Raw genomic sequence first — 26,680 nt, forward strand, 5'->3', positions numbered from 1 at the left:
GTTACGAAAAATGCAGATTCATTGAAAATGCAGGAAGGTGGAGATTCCACCTGTGAACTCTTTTACACTCCAGATCATCATGTGTGGCAGGTAATGCAAGTGCTTTGGTACTTCTGAGGAAGCTGTTTGTTTCAGGCAGAAGGGCGGTACACAGTCTGTTAAGTCCATGGGCATCTTACTATTTGCTTACACATTCACTGCACCATAAAGACCCAAGCAATCTATATTCCCATGTAGCAGAGTTTTAAAGCATTATTAACATTGCAACAATAAATATGAACCACTTAAAGCTGCTGAATATTCAGTACTATGTGGAAAAAGTGGCATTTGTTCCTGTTAAAAAATGTGCTGATGTTTTTAAAAGATAGAGCAATGCTCAACACCTTTCATACTGGATGGCATACCCAGTTCTAGACTTCACAAAACAAAGACTTATCACAAACATTCCTAAACCTCCTGACATCTTCAGAAATTCAGACAAAAGACATTCTTCTCAATTGTTCATCCTAGTAAATATCAGACATTTCAGTATGCCAAAGGAAAAAAAAAAAATCAATCAAACAATTAAAACAACCTACTAAATTTCACTATACAACAAAGGAGGAACAGTGTGTGTTACATAATTTACAAAATCAGCAAGACATTATCATAAATCCTGCCAACAAGGGAGGAGCTATAGTTCTTTGGTAGTGGGATCATCATACTAAATAGGCAGCAAAACAAATTGCAGAAACGCTTTACTTTAAAATGCTCCGGGTTTTTTTCATCCAGAAGTTGTAAAGTTATTTCTATAGCATGAAATTCCATATAAAATGTATACAAGTTATAATGATATCAGAGTAGGGAAAACGCCAGAATTCGCAAGCCAAACAATGGGAGACCCCACCATAGTAAGGTACTCCCAACTTCCTGAAAAAGTGGCTGTCTTATGGTGACTTGGCATCAAGCCCATGTTGAAACCCTATGAATATAAATACTGCCTTCTCTGCATGCACAGCAGACCTTAATGAACATCACTTCCAACAATACAAAGTACCTTCTCTCCACTATGGACATTTGGTGGTATATAATATTACCATCTTGATACAGAAAGTTAAGCAGTTAAGCCCCTTACAGTTCAAAATACCCCATAAAGTCTACAAACCATTACTGACATCAAAAATGGACTAAAAGAATTAATATTTCAGAAATTCATTAAAAATTAAGAATACTCATTTTTACAAGTTCCTAAGTTTAGCAGAGTATGTTCTTCTGCCAAATTGTTTCACATTTAAGGAGAAGATTTTTATTCCCAGGAAAATATTGCAAGCTGTAGAACTGAACCACAATTTCTTGTCTTCTTTAAAAAAAAAAATGGATTGTATGTATCTTACAAATTCTTATAACAGGAACTACTTCTACCAGAAACAAGATATATTAGATATTCTATACACTATTATTTAGAGCACTATATCTAAAATATTTAATAGAAGAAACTTTTCATCATTTATTGAAATGTTCTGCAGTAATTCCTGGGAAATGCTATTTAAACACCATGATACACCTTAATTCTGAAATTCATGAATTTCTGTGGTTTGACTGTGAAGAAACTGGAGTGGTTTTAACCCAATTCCTGGAAAATGCTATTTAAACACCATGATACACCTTAATTCTGAAATTCATGAATTTCTGTGGTTTGACTGTGAAGAAACTGGAGTGGTTTTAACCCATTTTGCAGCAATACAACTTTTAAATTCTTAACTCTGAGAAACCCAGCTCGAGACTGAATGCTTCTGAGAGAAGTTATCATTCTTCATCCCAGTGAAGTGATAGCGAAAATGGAAACAACAGGCTAGAAGCCAGCCTTTCAACTCAATATTCTACATCTCTCCCACCATGAAACCTCCTAATCACATCAATACAACTCCAAATCCTGCCTTCTTCTCTAAAAGCCTCTTTTGGTTATTGTGCAGCTTCAGAAACAAGATTTGTCCATAAGGCAGCCCTCTCTTGCCCATTATTAGCTACTTCTATCCCCCACAACATCTTAAATCCTTCCCCAGATGTGAATGCCCTCCCCTAACTACAATCTCCCATTTAGTTCACATCGCCTGTGGATGCTGCACGGTCTCCAGGCTGCACTGTTGGGGAATCACAGTTTTGCCCTGCTTTCCTTGCCCATCAGGTACCAGAAAACACTTCAGTGACAGTGAAGATTGCAGGAACCAGCTCTTACAGAAGCAGCCAGGTATGAGAGATTCTTAGGCACGGATATGAAAAAGGGGAAGGAGGGGGTTCAAGGATACTAATCCCACTTTATCCAACAACCACCTGAAATCAGTATTGTCTGTACTATGAATAGAGCTAGTGGACGAACATAATATTGGTAAGTCAGTTAAAGAAAAGGCACGTGGAAAGCGTCTATGCACAAAAATAGTCCAGAAAATTTCCAGCGCTCTGCCTGCAACACCGATAAAGCCGTCAAGTAGCTCTTTAGACTTAAAAAACACCAACTTCTACAGACTGTTGTCAAGTAAACTTGACAAAAGTTTCCAGATGATGAAAACACAGTCTGAGGGTACAGAGAATTTTGGTTTTCCTATGAAATTTTGTCGACCAACATAGCTTTCCGTTTTTGTTCTGAATGGCTCTTGTCATTGCCTCTTTCCACAAAAGAAGGGTGCTTCGGGGGCGGGGCGGGTGGGGTGGGGGGAAGAAGCAGGGAGGTGGAAACAAATGCCTTTAGAATTCTTGAAGATCAGACTCAAAGTAACCAGCTGTAGCAAAACCCAGCTTGCTCTGCTTTAGCCAGACTGAAGGCAACCACAGAAAGAAAACAAGAGAGATTTCTTTTCTTCCTCTCTTCCCTCTCCTTTAAAAGCACTAACAACTTTTCTCTCCTAGCTTAGCCACTGAAGGAGGAAAGTGATAATCCCTTTGAAATTCAGCACTTAACACCTATACGGTAGGTGATAATTGCTGCATTCCAAGAGGATTAGCACAGTAGAACCTACTTTACAGGGAAGTCAGACCATTATGAACAGAGTGAAGTTTTCCTAAAACCATGCCTACTCAGGGAAATCTTGAGTTTCCCACTGTTTCTGGGGAGACAAGGATCTTGTAGCTTCAGATGTGTTTCCATCACATCTGTAAAAAGCCACTCAAGAAACCAACTGGTGTTTAAAGCAGCTAGAAGAATAAAGTATTCCTAAAGAAGTGCAAACTACCGTAATTTTATTGACATAGCTTGAGGAAAATGCTAGACTGGCTAACTTTTCTTACAGAGAGTAGAATATTTCCATCATCATTAACATTTGGCAGGAGTATTGTGACCTAGGTCCTCACAGTAAAACAGCAGACAGTAATTTAATACTGTTATCAGAATCCAGAGGCCTTAGTTACACTGTCTGATCCTGCACAGCTATAGGAGTTGCATTCTATATTAATGCTGGGCCACAGGGAAAAAATAGTCCCCAAAAAAGCAAGAGGCATGACTGGTACAAGTCCACTCAAAAAAGAGAATAATTTAGGGCTTTCACTCCAGCAGCACAGACTTAGGCTCAGCCTAAGTTCCAGAGTTCTTCCACTGTGCAGCACCTCCCAGACAGCAGAGGATGCTCTGTACTGAGTGCGCTTCTCTCCCTGAACAAGCCAAGATGCGCAGGGCATGGAGGATGGTGCACACCCGGGACTCACCTTCCTCTGCCACCAGAACATGGCCAGAGGGAGCATCCAAAGGAGGAAATCAATGCTCTGCCTCAGACACCCACCCCATTTGTTTTGCAATACACAGCCGGACAGCTTGCCAAGTAAAGTAGATTTCCAAGAGAGAGGAAAGCGGCTTCCACTGCCTTCATACATTTTTCTTTCAAAGATTTTACTCCTCCCTTCATTACACCTCACCCCACTCCTGCGTCCTCCTTTTGAATACAGCCTTAAAACGGCTCTGTAACCCACAGTTCGTTTTCCAGGCTAGGCTCAGGGCACTGCCGTTTGGATGCAGGAAAATCTCATGGCAGACAGGATGACGATACATAAAATTGACGCTAGGCCTCCCCCACCCCCATCTTTCATCTCCTTCTCCGTTGCCTGATCACTTGTAGCAACACGACTGCTGATGAAAACACAGAGTGATCTATTTTCACAAAATAGATGAGGATAAATAAAAATAATAATGAAGGGGCGAGAGAAAGTGGGGGGAGACAGCATTTTCAACCTAGACCTGATCCCGTGCCGAAAATGGTCACACACGGCTGTACAGGAGTGCGATCAGGGTGCCTGGAGAAAACAGAAGAAAGACAAAATTATCTAAACAAGTCCTGCTATCAAAAAAGGCTGTAAATCACAGCTTTACCTCTGCAGAAGGAATATAAACAACAGAGACCTTTTATCTGCTTAAGGAACCATTTATCTGATTCTTTTACCTATCACATTTATTAACACATCACCAACTAATACAAGGATTTATTTAATACTTGCTTTTCATTAACTTTCAAGTTGCTGTTATTTCCTCTCGGTATGAATGCTCCAGATATTCATCTCTGCAAAAGAACACCGCAGCCAAATGCCATTTATTTTAAAGGAGAAAAAATATCAGTAAAAGTTTGCTAAGTTAAACTTGCTTATGTATAAATCTGTTTTATTTATAAACAAATTTTCTCTAAATTTCTCTTGAATTTGTAAAGTATACACCAAGTTTCCTTGTTTCACTGCCACACATTGTTAACGAAGGGTGACTAGACTGAGAAAAGCTGCCAGCTGTAAATGTCAAGATTATTCCCACCTTATTACTGATACTCTTTTCCACATAGCCCTCAGAAGCTCTGATCATCATATATGGCAAGTGAGCACTTAGGAACAACGTCAAAGAAACTACTTCAACATCCAGACAACTTTTAAAACCAGACAACTCTTAGAGCGAAGATAACTCCCAACAGCCAAGTAGATTAAAAATGGTGACTGAAGACAGAATTTTCTCCTGGGCAAATTGCCAACTTTTTTTTAAAGGTAAACTCCAGCTTTTAATTATCATGAACACTCCTCCCTGTGAGCATTGCCACTGCCTGGATCATCTTAAAAAGGAATAAAAATGGCATCCCACAACTGTGCTGTGGAACTCGATTTCCAGCAAGCACAATAGAGAAATTGCAAACTACTGCCTATAAGCAGAGCTGCAGAAATTGAACTCTGGTATAACCAACAGGAAAGAAATTTTTTAAAAGCTAGCAGTGCCACAGTCAAGTGAATATAGAGTGAAACAGGGGTAAAGAAAGCACATTTAAGCCTGGTTACCACTTTTCGTAATGGTAGTTTTTAGTAGTTACTCACTCTTCTGGTTCTGTAAATTAAATTCTCTACTAAGAAAGCTAAATCAAGGATGATTAATATCTTCTGATTTAACTTCCCTTCCTCCCTCAGTTCAAAATGAAGTGAAAGTTATCCTCTGCCTGGCCTGTCATGGTGGGCAATGGTCCAAATCAAGAAAACTGGGTCAAGCATCTTTTAAAGCCAGTCTTATATGCTTTAGTTTGCATAGTTATCTTTTTGTTTCTAAAACAATACTGTTTCACACAAGATTTTGAATAATACTTTTTTCCTAAGAGTGGAAAATTAACATGATCATAATGAAAACAATATATATCCACTTGTCTAAAATAATGTCCATAACATGATTATCTTCTTTTTTCCAATTTATACGTCTACTGCAACGTTTTAGAATTATTAGAAGATACTCCAGGGCATATGTTGTGCTGGTGTACAGCGACTTCTCTGGTGGCTGAAATCATTCAGCCCGTGGACTCGTGAATCACACAGCACCCACGGCTTAGCAAATCCTTGTATGACACATGTCATGCTGTATCTCACTGCTTCAGAGCAGTCCCTGCACTCCGCCCGTACCACCAGCAGCCACACACCTAACTACAGATGGGCCAAGAGCTGCTGACATCACACCCCCCAAATTCATTCCTGCTCCCATCCCCACCTATCGAAAGCACAAGACTTTTTTTCTCTGGGTTAGGTTGGTACCAGACTATTTGCAGGGATGTCTGAATTTTGTTGCAGGGCAGCTGTGAGGATTCAGCAATTCCCACCAGTCTTTAGTAGGTGTTTAAAACCACCCCAAGTTAGCCGAGCAAGTCATCTGCGTGGGGAGAGTACCAAGGAGTTCCTACATCACACATTCCTGGGAGGTGCCTGCCCAATGGCAGTGGGTACAACCCGCGCTCTAATCACTGTTGAAATAATTGATAGCGCTGTCTATCCACACTATGACAGACAAAAGCTGAAATGTATTAAACATAGCAATCCATCATCCTGCAGATGGGTAGCAGGAGCCAGCAGAGTTCAGAGGGAGCGACTCCTGCTGCTAACAATGGCTGAAGTACTGACAGTTCACTACTCCTCCTTGCTCCTCACCAGGCTCTTCTCCCAGCTTCCCAAGAGCGATAAATGAACAAACAGTCCACTGAAGAAGAAGGATTTAAATGCTGTAGACTGCTGATAGCTATTATTTCAACTCAGAATGTCTACAAACAAGCTTAATGAGATACCAGTTCCCCCTTAAAAAAAAAAAGGTGGATACATTAAGGAATTGTGAATTCAAATAAAATAAGAAACCCCCCCAAAAAGCCCCACCAAACTTAAAATTGTTAGGTGAGTAAATTTCATCTGAATATATGAGAAGCTGATGAGCTAAATATCTAGCACTGGCAGCTGGCAGCTGGAGACAAGCTACAAACAACAGTGCTCCAAATTAAGAAGTAATTTATGTGGAATACATCATTATTTTAACATGAAGGATACAAAGCTTTAAAAGAGGAACTGCTAGAAGACTTAAAAAAAAAGTAAGTCCAGAGCAAAAGTAAAGCTATTTATGAAAGTTGATTTTTCTTTCCTGACTTATTTCTTGTAGGACACATGAGTCATACAATATAGCCAAAGGAAAAACTGCAACTGCTAACACCACATTAGTAAAGTATAAAAGGGAAAGACACTTTTCTTAGCATTTCAGCCTTGTCATTTCCAATTTTCTGCTCTTTGGACATGCTTGTATTCAAATTCTGGAACATCTATTCAGCATATCAATCCTAATTAGACAATCTGGGTCTGGAAAGGATGAGAGCTGGGTCATTTGCATAATTTAATCATAAATACTCAGTGATACATATTTCCAAATGCATTTGTACAATTATCTTTTCATCCTTGGGGCAATGGTATTAATATGATTAGGCAATATTTCTGGAAAAAACAGACAAGTATGCACTCTTTTTAACTGCAGCTTAGGGCGATATGAAAAATTAATTAATTTCTGAAGAAAATCAATTTCTGTACGTGACCACATTAGACACTGCTAAACCAAGACACAAAGTCCTTTCTCAATCAGAACATTTTATCATTCTTTTCCAAATTCTGATTGTTATATGAACATTTCAGTAATAAAACTGTTAGGTTATTTAAGTTATCTTAATGCATAGGCATGGAAAAGTGACTATTTCTTCTTCATGTTACCCCGACAGACATGGTGTTTTAAAATATGTATTGTTTGACCAGTCAATAGGAAACCTTAGCATTTGGTCTGAACTCATCTCATGTGATCTTTTATTAATGCACATTATACCGATTGAATTCAAGGACAGCAGGAAATAATTCAGCTCTGAAAACCACAGCCGAAAAAAAATAGAATGATGCTAACCGACAGTACTTTGAAATTAATATAAGGTTTCTTCCTTGTTTGTTTTGCTACAAAGAATTAGATAACGTGTTTCTTCAACAGAAGCATACACATTACAAAAATGTTGTGACATATGTGGGATACAGCCAAGCACCCAGGTGGCTAATCTCATTTTTAGAAGAAAGATACTGCTTTGTATGTTAATTGGTGCAAAAAAAAAAAAAAAAATACATTTATGTTTTTATATGTACCATCTTTATTTCTTCTCAATCAACAGAAAAAGTAGAAATTACTGCATGCAAATGTTCAATATTCATTTAATTTGCATGAAGGTGCTTGAACAATTTTTTTATTCTAACAAGCTCATTTTTCATGCGTTTTGTCTTTCATCCTAATCTAGCATCTGTCATTCCTTTTTGAAGTTATTATCGGCCCAATTCCCTCTTGGACATGGTTGCTGGGTGACCGGTATCTTAGCACCCACTTTGACAGGAACAGATGTGAATCTGATCAAGAGATTTCCCATGAGTACCTGAAATCACAAACAACTTTCGGGAAAAACAAACAGCCTTGCTGTCACCGTCCCTCTCTAGCCCTCCTTCCCATCCCTTCCCCCATACCCCCCAAAAAAAGAGTATGAGAAAGTTGATGCAGAGTTAACCAGCATCATTAAAACGCATTATTATCTGGCAGGTGATCTCCCCGAACACCCCTCTAGCTGCTTCTGCCTTCAAACGCCAACTCTCAGCTTTAAGTTTTAATAACCCCCCTTTGAATACTTCCAAAGACGACTGTTCCTTTCTAAGGTCACCATCTTCTAAACATTCTCACATTGAACCTGTTTTCGTCACTTGAATGCTCTCATTTAAATCAATGGGATTACTCGTGTAAGCAAATTTCACATGCACACAAGCACCCACCAGTTGTTTTATAACACCTAACTCACATTTTGATTACAAATAATGTTCTTTGATCGCTCCCACACTTGGTTGCCGCTGCCTGTGAAACTGCGGCTTATGAAAACTCTGCAAGCTATGCTATCTCAGTACCGATACTGACAATATTTAAAGACCTGCATAATTTTATTACTTTAAATCATCCAACTGAGATGCTACAGGCAACAGGATTCCTTACACAAACCAAAGCTTCCTGCTTGCAGGTTAAGACTTCTATACACAATCCAATTTCATAGTGACTATATTCATTGCTGCACACAGGATATGGAAAACTAGCAAGAAACAGGAATTACAGCTGTATACTTCTGAAATGAACTTAGAACCATACAAAGCATAGGTAAGCATTTTCAGATTAAGTGTATTACTAAAAAAGAAAAAAAAAATTCATTCCTATTTAACATCTCTGCCATACATCAAAATCTGTGGTAAAGCTTATTTCTTCTTGCTTGCTTTCCCAGGCACTACTCTAAACATAGCCCTACTTAACGAAGAGAAAGGACACAGTTGTGATCCAAAGACTGAAAATTTGATCATACATATGTAAACTTGTAAGGCCGCATGTGACAGCAACACCGGATAAATTTGCTTTAACATGCTGTCAACCAGCCTTTCACTTCTGCCTCTTCACGATGCTACTCTTCAGCATGTTCCCAGCCCCATAGCCCCAGGGCTCGTGTCCCTACTGCTACTGCTAGGGTTAGCAACTGCTCCCACTAAGCATCCTCTGTATCTGAAGTTTTCACAGTGCCTCATAAAATACAGCTTCCATGAAGAACTGTAAATTTTCATCTTTTTTTTTTTTTTTTTTTTCTTCCAAATCCAGACAGGTGTGTGAGGGGAAGAAAGTAACCAGGAGAAGAGGAAAGAGAAAGGAAGAGTTTGAAATTTCAAAGATCCGAATTTGTTCCATCATTCCGAGTTGTTGTTCTATGATCAAAAAGATAGCAAAAGGATTTTTTTCTCTCTTGTTTAGATTCAAAGAGAATTCAAGACAAACATTTCAATCACAATGAAGAATTTATTGCCACCTATAGGTGATCTTAAATTTAATTCAATTTCCCTTATTTACTACCAAAATCAGAAAGCAGCCAAAACATTTTATCGATAGATCAAAAGCCTTAGACTAGTCTGATCTAAACTTACTCTGGATACAGTAAAATTCAAAGAAATCTTCTACTCAACTTAAGAACAACAGAACTATAAAGGAAAATCAAGCAAATAAGAAAACTGTTTAAGCCCCTAATTGTAACTGGACCTCTCTACCTTTCTCTAAAAGTCATGTGGGAACAAAACCATTTGCTGTGTCTTGGAAAAAAAATATCCCCCACTCTACGCATTTAGGATACCAGCATCACATGGCAGTCAAACCTGTTGATGGGACACGATGTACACATTTATAATAAATACATAATGGTGATAAGTAGTCACCGTGTAGAAGACCTGCCTTTTACTTTGCCAGTCAAAACAAGAGCAAGCCTTTGATAATGTCCTTACAAGGACACCTCATGAAACAGTTTGGTTATCCAGACTGGTAAAGTCATGAATGGCTCAACACAAGCTGCACAGAAAAATTCACTGGTATGAAAAACAAACAACCAGCGCAAATGAAAAACTAACAACCAGCGCAAATAAGTATCTTCTCACTTGTCTTGGTAACACCCTGATATCCATTTCTCACCTACCAATCCCTTTCGCCCAAGCCAAAAAAAAGGGACTACATACTCAGAACTAGCCCCCTCTGCCACATCCACACTGACAAACTGAAAACAGCCAGGGATCATCCGCTGAGCTGTTCAGTCGATCTGGAGCGTTAAGATGGCATTAACGACAAAAGCATCTATACTAGATTAGTAGTATCCAAATCTGCCACTCATTCACTAGAAACAGGTAGACTTATGCAGGCACTTAATGCCAATTTCAGCACTGAAAATATATTTCAAGGACTGGAAAGACTGACTGAGAATAGGAAAATAAGGTGAAAGCAAAGCCTGGAAGGTTTGCAAGAGCCTCTGTGGGATAGTAATTGCTGAGGCAAACTTAAGCTGAACAGACCATTCACTTAGTTTGTTAAATAAATCAAAATGCAAACTAATTCTAATTTTAATGTAACCCTCTAAGTGTTTGAACTAAGGAACCCTTCCATGTCCTCAGGGCCCACTATTTCAACTTAGCCGGCATAGTCCAACCTGGAAATACACCAGCAGGAACACTTGGACAGCATAAATACCACACTACCTCAGCAGAGAGAGGTAAGCACTCACCCTGGGGTATTTAGGCTTCTAGCTCAAACCAATGTACTGAAGGAGGAATGCCATGGGAGCACCTACTCATTATTTTAATTAATTGCAAGATGAGGCAAGATGAACCATGATTTCCCAAATCCCAGTTTTTTAGTCCAACTAAGGGAAGAAGAAGGAAGAATGGAGTCTTGGAAGTCTTGGAAGACTTCCTGTCTCATTGAGTAATTCCTTCTGAACCTTGAGCCACCGTGCCTCATGTTCCAGGTGAGTAGCCCAATATCTGCAGTTGGTCTCTTCTCTATACCCATACAACATGTACTGACTACAGTCACTGCCTCCTCTATTTCACACGCAAGAAAACACCAAGAGGAGAGTTCACGGCTTGAGGATTTAGTTCATACCAAACAATTTCTATAATTTAAACTTTTTGCAGCTTAATTATATTGAGAAACCATTAGACATTTTAAAGAATTAGAATACTGAACTGTTAAATATTAGGCAATTGACCCATACTTAATGCACAGTAAGTTTCTAAAAATGTCCTCAAAAAAATTTAGTAGAAAAACAGGTGTAGGAGAAAATTCAGATGTGACCCGTAAGGCCCCAAAATTTAGAAATGAATTGGGATCAGTTTATTCTTTTCCCATGGGATAACTTGTATAAATGTAATTCTATGGTTTCATAAAACCAGGTCAAGTTTCTGTCCCCTGAGGTCCTTTGGCAATTTGAAGCATGGCAGCACTTTTTTCTGGCTACAAGTTCAAATCTGCATGCGTTCTGGATTTCTGAAAGAAAGCGATTAGCCAAGCTGAAAACAGAGACCCATCCTGTTCAGAGCACACCTTCCACACAGAAAACTACTCACAGGGGTAAAACACAATTTCACAGAACAGTATTTAGAACTAGTCGGCTCTGCATTTTGCACCTATTAAAAAAATTTCTTCTCTCTCATCAGCTGGCACACCAAAGAGCAGACAAACTTACCACATAACAAAGCCGTCAGTTTTAACTAAGGACATTATTCTTTCCTTAAATGTCAAAAAAGTTCTACTCATGTAGTCATACTTCAGAATATTTCTGAATACATGCATTTCAGAACTATTATTTTATTACTTCCCATGATATCACTGCATTGTCCTAATTTAAGTATTAAAACGTAAAATAAGAATCAATGAGACAAAATCACAGAAGGGGTCAACAAAAAAGATGAAACCTCTGCTTGGCAGACCCATATTAGCACAGGCTCAGCAGGCTCTCTCTCAGGAGAGAGCTAAAGGCAGTGTCCACTCCATCAGGAACAACCTGAAATTACTCTGTTTAACACCACATCCCATCCACTGTGTCCTAGAGCCTGACTTTTTTGCAGTGAGGCCAGAATGATAATGGGTTAAGTCTGACCACTGAGCTGAGCAACAAATCCCTCCGTGTGGGACCACACATCTTCTGGGTCAACTAAATAGATTCAATGAGCAGAGGAAGGATAACAAAGAAATTCAAGTTGTGTGAGCAACGTGTGTCTCAGTGTGCAAATCTGACATGTACAAACTACGGTGGTGGGCTGCTTCTTCTCAAGATGAAATCCACCTTTTCCGCCACTCTACTGAGATGGTGCCAGAGAAGCTCTGAACAACAAAATTCCTTGAAGTTTATTAATTCTTAGCGATGTCCCACCTGTTGTACCTCGAGGTGGCCTCAAGCCAACCCAACAGCTGTGGCTATCCCCAAACCTGTTGACTGAAAACCTCACTGATGCCCTTCCCAGGAAATGCTATGGCTCCTTTCTTACACGATTTACATGCACACTCCTAAAACAGCTATATGCCAGTAAAATAGTATTTCTAATACATTTGTCTCATAGTTTCTCAAAGCTGTGTTTTATACATGGCTATATGTTAAGTTGTAAATTACTGTAGTAGGAGCTTCTTTTTCTACTACTGGCATTTTTAACATCATATTTCAGCAGCAAATTCATTTCAAAGGGAACCATTAGAATCACAAACCATCTATAATGCCCAGTAATGTAAGACAAAATATTACCATTTAATGTTTATTTTTTAACCTGGCATATTAAAAGCTATGAGTATTAGCTTAAAAAAAATCCATAAAAAACCAAAACCAAGCAATCCTGCTTTGTATTAGACAGGCAACATAACTTGCACCAGAATCGTGAAATTAGGCTTTACTGGTGGATACAGACACAGAGGAATAACAAAATCCTACATGTCACCAGCGTTGTAGGAACTGTTCTAACAAGCTAAGAAAGAAATCTACTAATAAAAAAAAAAAAAAAAAAAAAAGAGAGAGAGAGAGAACATATTACTTTTCACTCCTATTAGTCCTTATTATATATTTAATACCACCTGAGGTATTTTCTTCCCCCCATGCAGTAAATTACTGTTAAGGAAACAGAAGATAATTGAAAAAATGGTTTCACTTCCTTCCCACCAACCTAAAATGTGAAAAGTGACAACCATGGCACATATCTTGGGAGCATGTATTTCCTTCAAAAAGGGACAGGCTGCATCTGTACTACAAAAATAAATACAAAAAAATCCCACCAGAGGGTATGAAGCCACAGGTTATACCTGTAAATTCTGATACTCATTCCTGCAAAGATGTTGCCTTGATTTCCTAAAATTAATTAATATGGAAGAATGCCCACAAAAACTAAGATTGCATTAAATGCATGATGCATTAAAAAATGCATCATGAATCCATTTTATGCAACAAGCGTTAATTTACAGGACACTAAATCCCAAGCATTTTTTCAATGCTTTCGAACTGTCCACGCAAAGGCAAGAAAGTATACAGCAATCCAGCTTCCTACCCAAGATGTCAACTGATTCTTTTATAGCACTTCCATATTTTGCATACGTTTGGTTTAAAAGATACATCTAAGCTATTGAAAGCAACACGACTATCTGCATTCTTAAAGTTACACATATGGTTTAAAACCACAGCACTGTTATTTTAATGTAAATAAGTCCTACAGGTGACCTTGTCCAATAAAGAAAGGTTTTTACAGCAGGCCAAGAGACTGGAAATAAATTATATGCTTCATAAAGACAGATAACATTGTCATCCATTAAAACATGATATAAAACCAATTAAAGTATTAAGTTTATACTTTTACCACATTTGGAAAAGAACAATTCAAAAATAATAGCTTTAGTAATGGGTTTCTTTTAAGGAATGTTCAAACTATCAATAAGCCCTGACTAGATTTATCTCAAAACTGAACAAACTGTACAAAACTGTAACACATCGTTTGCGCTTCTCTTAAAAATAGAGCATCTAATACCAGAAAACAAGGGTTTTTTCTGCCCCACATATAAAATCATGATCTAGCTTATTAAAAAAAAAAAAAAAAAAAATCATTAGCAAGTATGAGAACAACATGAAATCAAAGTTACAAAGGATGTTATTAAATAGTATAGTGTATAAAATATATCACCTGTTTCCTTTATATTTTACTTTATATAACAGCTTTCTTTTTGGTTCCTTCCAATCATTTAATGTAAAATGTAACAGCAAAGCATTTTCCAGATGTAAAATTCAAAAATATTTTCTATCGTACAACAGTTAGTAAATACAAGCAAATGCTGAGAGACATGTCCCAAACAACTTCTACTTCAAATGTAATACCTATTACCTGTTCTCAGTACAGCATCATTAAGAAGTGCTCTAACATGAACATTCAGAGTTATGAACTTCAGCCATGGCATCGTAACATTACAAGTCTATTTCAGCTGTCAATTATGCTAAAGCATGTGCAGCAGTCCCACGTACTCCCATTTATCCCCTTCTCCCCATCTAACTCCAGGATGTAACTCTTGTTATTTTGTCAGTCAGGTAATCTGTATGCACACCTACTGTGCCCTCTCATTCAGTCACACAATCTAAGGAACAAAATGAATGTAAAAAAATACATCTTAACAGCTAAGGTGCACTTTTTTCAGTAAATTTAGTATCACATAAAATTATAATGTGAATAAGAAAACTAGTCCGAAAGCTTTGCTTGTTTTGGATCAAAAGGAAGTTAGCCATAATTTTGCCATTTGGCCAATTCAGAGATAAATTCTATAAATTATAAGGATGAATAAAATTTTGTTACCGAAACATCTGCTTATTTTAATGGAAAAAAAAAAAAAAAAAAAATCCAGTTGGTGTGGCAAGGTGCACCAGCAAATTTTAAATGCACCTGCTCCACTGTTCCTGGACTATGGCTAATATCAGCCTTTCAATGGCCATAAAATCCCCCCGTTTGATATTTGTTAAAAAAAAAAAAAATCTTTTTCATACTGAAATAGCTTTCTTCATGATGAAGATGCAAAAAATATGGGATGCAAAGAAAATATCTAAAATAAATTTGTTTTAGAGTGAACAGGGTACCATTAAACAGAATAATGAACAAGAAGCTATGTTAAATGTTACCTACACAAGTATTCTCAGAAGTGCACTATAAAAACTTTGGAATATTTTATTGTATCAAAAGCATAATTTCATGAACACTAGCCAAAAAAAGCTTATATTGTTTCAGAAAGTTTCTGCCTGTTACTAATAAAATGTTTTGATACACAAGATTTGGATCTTTGCATTCAATTCTGCAAATTGTATTGTGTATATTTATCCACCTGCCATAGGATGTGTATATTTATCCACCCTAAAAGCAATTACCACAAAACATTGTTTAAAGCAAGGTGAACTAAAATACATTCTGTCATCCATTTCCTCGGTTGCAACTCATCCAAGCAGTTTCATGAGTTTTGGTGGACAAAACTGAACTACCAACTCAGAATCTCTTTGGTCCAATATCCCATGTCTAAAAGAGACCTACGAAATTCACAGAGGAGAAAGCAAGTTTTCAGTATTTTCAGAGTTATCTTTCCCCAGTGTAGTTTTCCAGCTAATAGCAATGAGTGATTTAGAGTGGAAAATTCCAAACTGGGACATAACTGGATGGTCAAAAACTCATCTTTCCTCTCATTAAATTGAGTGACAGTATTTTTCTACTTAAAGCTATGAAAAATATACTATTATCCTTTTTCCTTCTTCCATTAAAAAAAAAAAAAAAAAAGTTTAAAACAGTTCACAGTTATTAACAGTCAATGCTATGATTCCATATTTTGTAGATTACACTTGACTATTCTTCAGTGCCTGTGAAATGAAACATCAGCACTTGTTAGGAGATGCCCCCGGCTGAGCGCAGTATCAGATAAATAAGTAGAATATAGTGGGTTAAGGATAAAGTTATTACTCAAAGCAAACTGGATTTTATCATTTCAAGCCACAGACATATCTTGATTCTAAATATAAAGATTTTTTGGTTTGTGTTTCAGGATTTTTGAAAATAATTTAAATGATAATGGAAAAAGAAAAACTCTTCCTTAATTCACACTGGAGAAATTATCTATATATGAATTAACTCTCTGGATCATAATAGCTTTTTGCAGATGACTCTTCAGCTGTATCATTTAAATACATATTTAGGTAACTTAAAATTTACTGTCAATTCCTATTATGTCAGTCCACATTATGGCGCTGTTACAGCATGCACATTTAAAGATTATTGAAAAAATTACTGTTCATGTGCAGTATATAATTTGCAAAAGGTTAATCACTATTTTAAAACAATGAATGGAATTAACTCATAATGCAAAGCAGATGCCCCAAATGTTATTTTTAAAACAAAACATATTTAAGTTATAAAAGAATAAACAGGATCTAAATCCAGCCCTGTTGCTTAAAACCAGACAGGCATCATGGTTGTTTTGGACTTTTCTTTCACTGGCTCATACAATTTAGATAAAACTCCATAGTTTTTGACTACTCTCTGCTATCCTGCAGCCATTAATGATTTTTTACAGCTAAACTTGTAAAGCTCCTCCATGACTAGGAAACACTGGCAGTGGTGAAAGAGATTTACTTGTACCAGACCAACAGGGACTGCAGTAACAATATAATACATAAATTAGGTAGTTCAAAAGGAAAATGTTAAAATTCAACCCAGTGTATGAAAATTCTCTGCTTCGTACGCAATTCACTTTAGATGACCAGTCACAGAGATGGGCAAAAACAGCCATCTGGAGTGGTCTAGGAACAGAGGAAAACAGAAGAAATACTAAATGGCAGTCAAACAAGATTAGCATTTCCAACGAATATTCGGAACCCACTCCGGATTACAGAACATCAGGCAGGAGGAGTTGTAAATAAGGGTGCTCCGAGTGCATTTCGGTTTACGGCGCTGCAAAGGGCAGAGGAAGCCCAGCCATAGGGACACACTGCGGGGCACTTGCTGCATGTGCCCAGGGGATGTAGCAACCCCAGGCAGGGGCCTGTGGCTCTAGAAAGAGTGTGGAAGCCTGAGACTGGACCAAATATCTGAACAGAGGTGGCAGTGGTCTGAAGAAATAACAAAGCTATCCATATAGCCCTTTCTTGTAAGTAAAGTTGATAAAAACCTGACAATAAAACTATGCTTTTTTACATAAACTACATCTGCCAAGAAAATATTTCTTGATTAAAAAAAAAAATACAAAGAACTTTACTAATATTCATAGCTATAAGATAAAGGAGGAGTTAATAAAATTGAATCCTTGAGGAAGAGCATGTGAAGCAATCAGGGAAAAAAATGAAAAAAATGTCCCCCTGCCCATCACTAGCAGGCCCTCACCTCCCTGCACGGAAACAGCGTCCGTCGGCAGCACTTCTCACAGGCAGCCAGCCTCCACAGAGCAGTGCTCCCTTCCAAAGTATCAGATACCCTGCTACTGCCAGCGACCCAGTATCAGATTAAAGGGATAAATAGTTCTGTTCTGCCGCAGTAAATACAGTCCAAGGATCTCAGCTTTTAAACTACAGTATTTACCATTAAATACGTAATGTAAGATAGATATTAAAGTTCTGTTATTATGAGCAACTGGAGTCTTTAATTTTGTTTAAGTCTAAGGAAACCACTTCCAAACCTTTTACTCAGTCTTTAGAGTTACTACAATTTATCTTTTCACCTTCCAGAAGTCATCTTTGCTTGTAATGCCTTCTACATTTCTGCTGATTATATTTTAATAATCTGTGGCAAGGAGGAAGGTCATCAATATAAACCACAGGTGCTATATATTTGACATTCCTTCCAGCTGCGCTTGCTGACCTGTTCATTTAAAGTATCTATGAGATGTACTAACCTATCTGGGTGAGATACTCCTTTAATTAATACAAACAGGAAAAAAAAAAAAAAAAAAAAACACAAAACAAAACTATGCAAGCGTGCAGTATTCAGTAAACAAGGACATGCTAGGTCCACATAATTCGAGAGAAGCAGAAGCTAGAAAAGAGGGACTAACTGCCGTGTAAGATAGGCTTAGAAGAGAATTGGTTCATGTTCAGCATCTTCCCCCTTTACACTCAAAAATCAATTAGCTTGTTTTCCAAAAATTGTAAATAGCTTCCAAAGGCTGCAAATAATTCCCCGCTTTAAGTATGAATGTCAATGAACTCATTCAAAATCATCTCCAAATGTCAGGAAAGATTAACATATCCTGGTCACAGAAGGGAGGTCAGAAGAAAGCGCGCGCTTTTAGCCTTTACTCGGGTGGGCATGATCCAAGGCCAGTCTAAGTCTATGGGAAGACTCTAGAAAGGGACCCAGCATGGCAAAATTCCACAAGTGCTCAAAACACAAGAGACCAGAAACAATCTGGGATCAATAGCTTCCAGGTCATTAATCCTAGGCAGGTGACATCCAGTGCACTGTCCGCTACTCTCTTTCACCCACACATTCAAGAAACCTGACTCGATTGGCATCTAGTAGCTCTAAATATTTTCCATGTTTTGCCTTTATCCTTCCCCTACTTGTTTGGCATATGGCTTTCTAGCATCCCATTAATGTCAAACCATTTAATCGGAATGTAAGCTAAATGCACAGTTCGCTATTTCCTGGATTTCTGTTTGGCAGCCAATGCTTTTTATGAGGAAAATAAAAGCAAAGGTCAGTATGACCAGAAAAGAAAAGTCATCTTCCATAACGGAAGCTTGTTTTTCCAGTGAACTGATACACAAGCCTAATTTAGAAAAAGGTCCTTTAGTATCATGTTATTATTAGTAGTATCACAAATAAACACAGAAACCAATTCACTTTACAGACCTCGACATTAAGCATTCAATAGAAAATCCCTTGGTGTTTTATTGATTTTTGTTTTATTGAGTTTTTTAAATAGCAATATCACAGTTAAAATGTATCATTTTAGTGAAACACTTCTAAAACTTTTCTGTCTTGAAATACATTATTACAAATTATTTCCACAGCAACTGGAAACTAACGATTCAATCCATTTAAAGAACAACAAAGTAATGGCTTTATTTGGATGCCTTTTTGATTAAATAACATATTAACCTTGATGAAGCTTTCCAAAAAGGGATTAGCGTACTCGAGTGCATCAGCTGATTATGAGACAAATATAACAGTGATAAGATGCTGGTTCGAAATTTTTGAATCTGATGAGTATAACAATTTAGCTGCTAGGATGGAGTTGGCTCTTCTAGTTTCCATCTCAACAGTAAAGTGTCCACCCGGGATAGAAAAAGACATCATCCAGCAAAAGTATTGCAGTAACTGGGAGTCAGGAAAGGTCGCTTAAATCACTAAACTGAGTAGACCAAAATATCGTGCTTAATTCCTGTAATGCCAGAAATTATTGAAAATAATTCGTAAAGAAAGTAGAATTAAATGTATTAGAGGGGAAATCTAGAAAGCAAACACAGATTTATCTTCCCATTATATCATCCATTTTGACCAAAACTCACTGACCCACTTTGCTTTATTTGTCTATACTATAATAATACATTTTGCATACCTATTGTATATCCTTTCCATTAATTTATTTGCTTAATGGATGTATAAGTAAGTCTACTACAATTACACTTTTTAAGGGTCAAATCCTACTCACTTCTGAACCCAGTACTGTAATTTCTACTACACTGGATGATAACACAGCAGACCTTACGAACAGCTGAAACACAGCCGATTCTACGCTGTTGACATAATCAAGCCATGTTACAACCAGGCTGCTAAACCCTTTTATAACCCTGCCAAGTCCAGGAATTGGTGTCTCCATACGGCCCCAACCGCCACCCTTCCCCCGCCCCCCCCCCCCCCTCCAAAAGAAAGTTTCTGTATTTCTTAATTCTACATGTTCAAATTAAAATTCACACGGTTATGACTGTGGCAAAGAAAAACTTCCATGAGTTTATTTTAAGGACCAAATCTTGGAACTCTTGCAGAGTTGTTGCAAGTTGCACACCACACGGACTCACACACACATACACACAAAAACCCCAACCCAACAATTGTCTAAGAGTAGCTATTAATATTCATGTTGATTCCACACGAAACAACAGCAGAGTTACCCGAGCAGCTACAGTTATGTCAGCACTTGGAAGTTATTCTAGGCTGTTTTGTCCTGCTGCCCTGAATATTCAGGAACTTCAACGATCCATCCAGCAACTGCTGCCGCAGAGTAAGTGCTCTGCTTCGCCTGGCTCTACGCTAATGACTGCCAGGCACCCTCTGCTGAATCGGGGGGGATGAAGGGAAGAGGGAGGGGATGTCACAACCCCGACATTGGGGACGGGACGGGCAGAAGCACGGCATCGCGTGGGGTTAAATCCCCACGTGTTGGTTGTTGCTGCACCTTGAAATCTGACAACAGGAAAGTGAAACGAGCCCGGTCTGTTTGCTTGGGTATATTGAAAGTAACATCGGGACTTTGTCCACGACCTCCTCCGTGGGAAGTTCCCGCCGCCCCTCCAGCGCGGCAGAGCCCGAACCCCCCGCCCCCGCCCGAGGCAGGGGGAGAGCCCCCGGGAACTGGAGGCGCTTCCGACCGCTCTGATCTCGGGGTCACGGCAGTTATGCGATCCCTTCTCCTTATCGAGCAGATTCAGCCCTGTAACCTACAGATTGAGAGATAACAGCCTCATGCTTTCGCCCTCCGTTGCAAAGGCGGCTGCTATTGCATCAGGAATTTCCTCTTTTGCCAGCTCCTTCTATCCCTCCGACGCTCCTCCCCGGCTGGGGCAAGTTTGGGGCTCACCTCCCCCCCGCGGTCTCCCCGGCCCGCGGGGTGCGGGGATACCCCCGCACCGTCCGCAGCCGCAGCGCTGCTCCCCGCCCTCGGCGCCGTCCCCGCCACCGCGCCCGCGTTACTCTGCGCGGTAGCAGGATCCAGCCTTGCCAAATCCCTGCCGCGCTCCCGCTGCCCCCCGTCTCCTCCTCCTCGGCTGGCGGGGGTCTGGAGCTGCTCGCACCTGCTCCTCGGGGACCGACACCCCCACCCCCCTCACCGAGGATGCAGGCCAGCCCGGCCGCCTGGCACCTCTCCCCACTACCCCAAAGCAAAGCCGCCGCCGCCACCACCTCCTCCTCCTCCTCCTCCTCGCAGTCTTCCCGCCCTCCCTTTACCTCCCCCGTTCGCCATGTGGCAACTGCCTTACAGCCCTACACAAAAAGTGCACGTGCCCCCTCGGATGTGTGACAGCGGCTGATGGCCAAGCGGCCTCCATCTCCCCGGAACGGGCCCGACGCCCGGGCAGCTCCGCGTCCCATCCCAGTTAACGCGACACCCCAGTGTCTGTGTCGCCGTCCCCCCATCAGGACCGCTCCCCGCCCACTCCCGTGCACCCTTCGGGCGGCTTTTTCCCAGGGTTGCGCGCTTTAAAGATACATCCAAGGATATACTTCAGCTGGGGGTTCGGTCAGAAAGCAAGCACTTTCTGGCCCCTTCCCACGCCCGTCGGCCCTCCGCCCCCGAGCTGCGCAGCCCGTGGTCACCCCTAGCCCCGGCGCGCCTCGGCCCGGGGGGCAGGGAAGGGGACAATGACAGGGCGACACTTGCAGGGCGCAGCGGGAGGGGGGCACAAACTCCCCTTTCACCCTCTGTCCCACCAAGAAGCAGCGCCTCTGGCTGCGGAGAAGGCCGGCTGGGTGCCGGGGCAGCGCGGAAGAGGGCAGCGGGAAGCGGCGCAGCGCTCGCCCGGACCGCACCGCGCGGGGGTGGGACGGGGGCGGCGGCGGCGGCGGCGGGGGGTGGGGGGGCGGCGGGGCGCGCGTGTGCCTTGCGGCGCTTACCTGGCGTTGGTGCAGTCGTTGTAGAGGGTCTCGAAATCCTTCCTGGAGATGAGTTTACAGCGGTTGACCCCGGGCTGGATGGCCCCCAGCCCCCTCAGGATGCGGACCTGCTCCACGTTGCAGACCACGGGCGTGATCTCGAGCCGCTTCAGCTTGGTGTAGACCGTGTGCAAGCCCCCCACCAAGTGCTTCAGGAAGAGGTCGAAAGCCTGGGGCAGGCAGATGAGCTCGCAGCCCTCCACGGTGAAGGAGGCCACTTTGGCCCCCCTCAGATCCACCATCTTGCACTCGTTATTCTGGGGGGTGTTCTCCACCGGGGACGGGGTCGAGTACACGGGCTTGCCGGGCAGGCTGCCGGCCGCGCTGGCCGCGCTGGCATTGGGAGTGGAGGTGCCGCCGCCGCCGCCGCTGCTGCCGCCGCCGCCGGTGCCCAGGCTGGGGCTGCCGCCGCCGCTGCCGTTACCGCCGCCGCCGCTGGTGGTGGAGGTGACTGTGGCTGCCGCTGCCGCCGCCGCCGCCGCTGCGATGGGCTCCGGCCGGAATAGGTTTGTCCCCGAAGCGGCCGGCGGGGGAGCGATGGACGGAGACGGAGAGGAGGTGGCCGACGACGAGGTGGCCGACGACGAGGTGGTAGTGGTGGTGGTGCAGGCGGCAGAAGTTGAGACCGGAGGCTGAGGGGGGACCAGCTGGGTCGGAGGGATCAAAGCAGCCGGTACGGCCATGGTCACATATACGGCGGAGGGGGCAGGGGGAGGGGGGGAAAGTTCCCACACACACACGCAGGGGAAAGGGGAAAATTAAAAAAATTATTTAAAAAAAAAAAAAAAAAAAGGAAGGAAAGAAGAGAAGGGAGGAGGGGGGGAAGAAGGGGGGGATAACCCCAGATCAGGTGCTGCGGCGAGCGAGAGAGCAGGGGGCAGAGTGAGAGAGAGAACGCACAAAGTGTCCCGCAAGTGGGGACGGAGGAGGAGGAGGAGGAGGAGAAGTCCGCTCCGGGCGGCGGGGCTGGGGCCGAGGGGAGGGGGAGGGCAGTTTCTTTTTGTGGTCCTTGCTCTAGCACCACGTTAAAGACGAAGGTGAAAAGGAGGAGGTTTGAAGGACTTCGGTTCTCTCTGGCAAGTACATTGATCAAAGATTGAGAGGGGAATGACAGAGAGAAAATGAGCGGGGAAGTGCTGGCTGCTGCCGCCGCCGCCGCTCGCTCGCTGGACGAGTTGTTGTTGTCACACGGTGCGGAGGGGAGGAGCTCCGGCAACTTGAAATACCCTTTGAAGCAGCAAAAGGCTCACTCACTAGTATTAACCCAAATTATCCAACCAGGAACCCGGAGCAGGAAAACAGCGAGAGAGAGAGAGAGAGAGAGAAGTCCCTCTCCCCCCCTCCTTCAGGAACCGTTAGATTACATGTTTCATATTTCACCCCACCAGAGATGAGATGTAATTTTCCCAGCCCTTTTCAACAGTCGCTTGTCAACACAGTTTGTGGAGAAACACGAGCGTCTCCGGCGTTCCCCCAAAGCCGGGCGGGAGCGGGGGGGGAGCCGGGGCGCGGGGCGGGCGCCGGGCACCGCGCACCTTGCCGGGGCAGACAAAAGCGGAAACCTCCGGACGGGGCGGTTGGTCTTGCTGCAGTCGTTGCTCTCCCGGGACCACAAACGCTCCTCCCGACGGGGTGGGAGTTGCTGCCGAGGGTCCCCTTTGTTGCGCGGCGGGCGGCGGCGGCTGCGCGGGGCGCGCACGGGCAGCCCCACGCGGCAGCATCCGCGGAGGACTTTCGTGCGGCGGCCGCGGATGGGAGGGGACGAGGCGCCCCGAGAGGGCTGTGGCGCCACAGAAGTAACTTGGGAGAGGGGCGGGCGGGCGGCCCGCGCGGGTCCCGCCGCGCAACAGGTGTCGGCGGCGCGCGGCAGGCGCGCGGCCCCGGCCCGGCCCCCCCCGCGCGCCAGAGAGCGCGCAAAGTCAGCCGGCGCGCTGCCCCGCGCATGCGCAGTGCGGCGGCGGCGGCAGGCGCGGTACCTGCCGGCCCCGAGCCGGGATGCGGCTGGAGCGCGTTAGGCAGCCGGCTCCGTCGGGACAGCCCGCGGCTGCGTTCTGCGTGTCTTGAGGGCACTTCGCGCTTTGAAAGGGGTAAAGAAATGGCCACTGGTACAGCTGGGGGTGGGGGGAGTCTGCAAAATCAGGGGTCGGTGCGTGCGTAGTTGTTCCTGTTTAAAAAAATGCGCCCTGCGTGTACTTAATTGCGATGCATGTATGTGCCCATAGCCTTTTTTTTTTTTTTTTTTTTTTTTTTTTCCTATGGTACTATTACATGAGACATGACTCACGGGATGACACATCTGTAGAGTGGATAATCTCAACTGTAGTAATTTGGTGCAGGGGAATTTCCACAGTATCAGACATAAACTGCTCTCATATGATCTGCTTGCTTATTGTACTTTAGGTTTAATATACGGGAATTTGTGTTCTAGTGACACTTAAGAAACCGTTTGCTAGTGAAATTTAAGCTATCCTGCACTAAAATCTTTAAAATTGCAAATAAAACCATGAAAACACAGAGTAAGGGTTTACTTTAAAGTATTGTGTACCCATAATTGTGCAGATCACTTATTTGAGCCATTTTTAGATAGGGTTTTTTTTGAGAATGTTTATCTGGAGGACGTTATACAACTTGAGTTCCAGTGGTGGGATCCCAGTGGTGGGATCTAGTGTTGCATAAAACTTGTAATTTCAAAATGTAAATACACTGTCTCCTTCTGTTTTTCACTTTACGAAAGCCAGCTCTGTCCATATTTTCTTTCCCTCACCTGTTCTTTTTGCATGTCACCCTCTCTCACACCTTGTGAAGACAGGACAGCTCCACAAGAAGATCAGGACAGAGCCAGACACGTGTGATATGGCCACTTGGAGATATGGGTGAACTTTGAATTAGGAATTACCTCTTCATTTGTTCTCTACTTTTCCTACAACATGATGCACACCAGCTCTTTTGTTTTTCTGTATGCTGTGTGCTCCCACAGATACATAATTCTCATGATCCGAAGGAAAATGTAGTTTGAAAGGGTTTACTACCAGGGGTTTGGGTTAACCTTAATGATATCAATGCAACACTGGGATTAGAAACCTAGAAAGAAAGATTTTTTGAAAACGTTCGAGATTCCTCAAAGCTTCTGGCACGGTAAGTGTTTCTAATTATAACGGGGAGTGTCACAATTTAATTTAACTCACACCTATACTGACACACTCACATAAACCAACAAATCCTTGAGGTCATTCTTTGTAAAATTCTCTAGACTGCATTTCTCTTACTTGCTGACATGTAATGATATTGTTGGGTGTTTTCTTTTTCTCTCTCTGAGTTGATATCAGCAAAACTCAAATTACTGTAACTGATATTTGAAAATTCTCCCTGTGTCAAGTGAAGACTTATGGTGCTGAAATCAATAAGACTGTTTAAAATTCAAAGACCTGCAAATCGTTCTGTTTGTCCTTTGATAGGGCCTGGGCTGATTAAAATGCGACCAAGAAAGCTTAATTGCTGCACTAATTAAGAAGTCTTTAATTTCTTTCCTGGAATATTGTTTGAAGCAGGGTTTCTGCTCATGTAGTTGTTCAGGGCAGGTATTCTCTCTCTTTCTCTCTTCTTTTTTCTTTTTACCATTTCATTAAAATGTATGTTAAAACAGTAAGATGTATTGACAGTGATTGTAATTTATTGCTCTAAAAAAAAGACTGATATGGACTTCACTATTTTATTAAATTACAATTTTGAGAGCAGCTGTAAAGGGTAAAATGCAATTACAAAATGCATTGTAGCTGTTGCATTTTAAGGAATTTGAATACTTGACTGACAGGAGATAGGATAGTACACCATCTCCTCCCCCCCCCCCCCCCCATCTTCAGTTATTTTTGATAATTAAATATTTAAATTCATCCAGTATAACACCGTAGAAAAAGTATTTATCTCTGAACATGTGTGAAGGAATGGACCAGGGGAGGGTATGCATACGGCAGATAGGCACCTGGTAAGGATGAATAGTGTATTATCATCTTAAGTTCATCCACAATTTCTTTTTTCCTGCATTTCTTGGGAATTTATTTTCCTGACAAATACCTCTCTGTCTTGTATCTTGTCTTACCCTTGTTTAGTGACCTATTTTGTTGACTGTTTCTGAAGAGGTGAAACTAGATTATTTCACAAAGCTTTCTGTGTGATCAATAGAATAATGTTTTAGGTTTAATCATGCTGCATTATAATTCTGGCAAACAACTGCCAAGCAGAGATTCTAAGAAAGGAGCAAGTACTGGGGAAGAAAAGGTAAGTTCTGCTTTGCTTTAATCTCAGGTCTCAAGCAGCAATCCCCCTTTGAAGAGCTATCTGCTGTTTAGAGGGAAGACTGAGAAAGAAGGAGGGACCTCATACAGGATCCCCCCTGCATCGCTCAGGAAAATAGACTCATAGAAATGTAAGGGTGGGAAAAGGGATCCCTTTTTGCTTCTCTTCCACCAAGACATTTACAAAACATTGACAAACACCTCGAATACAATTGAGATTGATGCAAAGTGTTGTATCAGTAGTAAGAAACTGGATACTGCAGTGTTGTTTTTCTAATTGTTGTGTTATAGTCAAAGTAGCACAAAACCTTGTCCAATACAAATACAAACTGGATTCCTTTCAGTGACAGGACAAGTAGATAACATGCTTAATAGATACA

General features: G+C 41.7%; 1 protein-coding gene across 5 annotated transcripts in view; it reads right to left on the minus strand.

Moving 5' to 3' along the window:
- Positions 1-22,765, minus strand: part of DACH1 (dachshund family transcription factor 1) — a 352,968-nt gene extending 330,203 nt beyond the window's left edge. For 4 of the 5 annotated variants that reach the window (XM_040055317.2, XM_040055321.1, XM_040055319.2 and 1 more), the window contains exon 1: positions 21,970-22,704. In XM_040055317.2, coding sequence (XP_039911251.1) covers positions 21,970-22,691 — 722 coding nt within the window. In that variant the 5' untranslated portion in view covers positions 22,692-22,704. Of the gene's footprint in view, positions 1-21,969 lie in introns of all 5 variants that reach the window. The other variant, XM_040055316.2, reaches the window with a different exon arrangement.
- Positions 22,766-26,680: the final 3,915 nt, after the last annotated feature.

Source organism: Hirundo rustica, chromosome 2 (assembly GCF_015227805.2).
Source record: "Hirundo rustica isolate bHirRus1 chromosome 2, bHirRus1.pri.v3, whole genome shotgun sequence".
Lineage (NCBI taxonomy): Eukaryota > Metazoa > Chordata > Aves > Passeriformes > Hirundinidae > Hirundo > Hirundo rustica.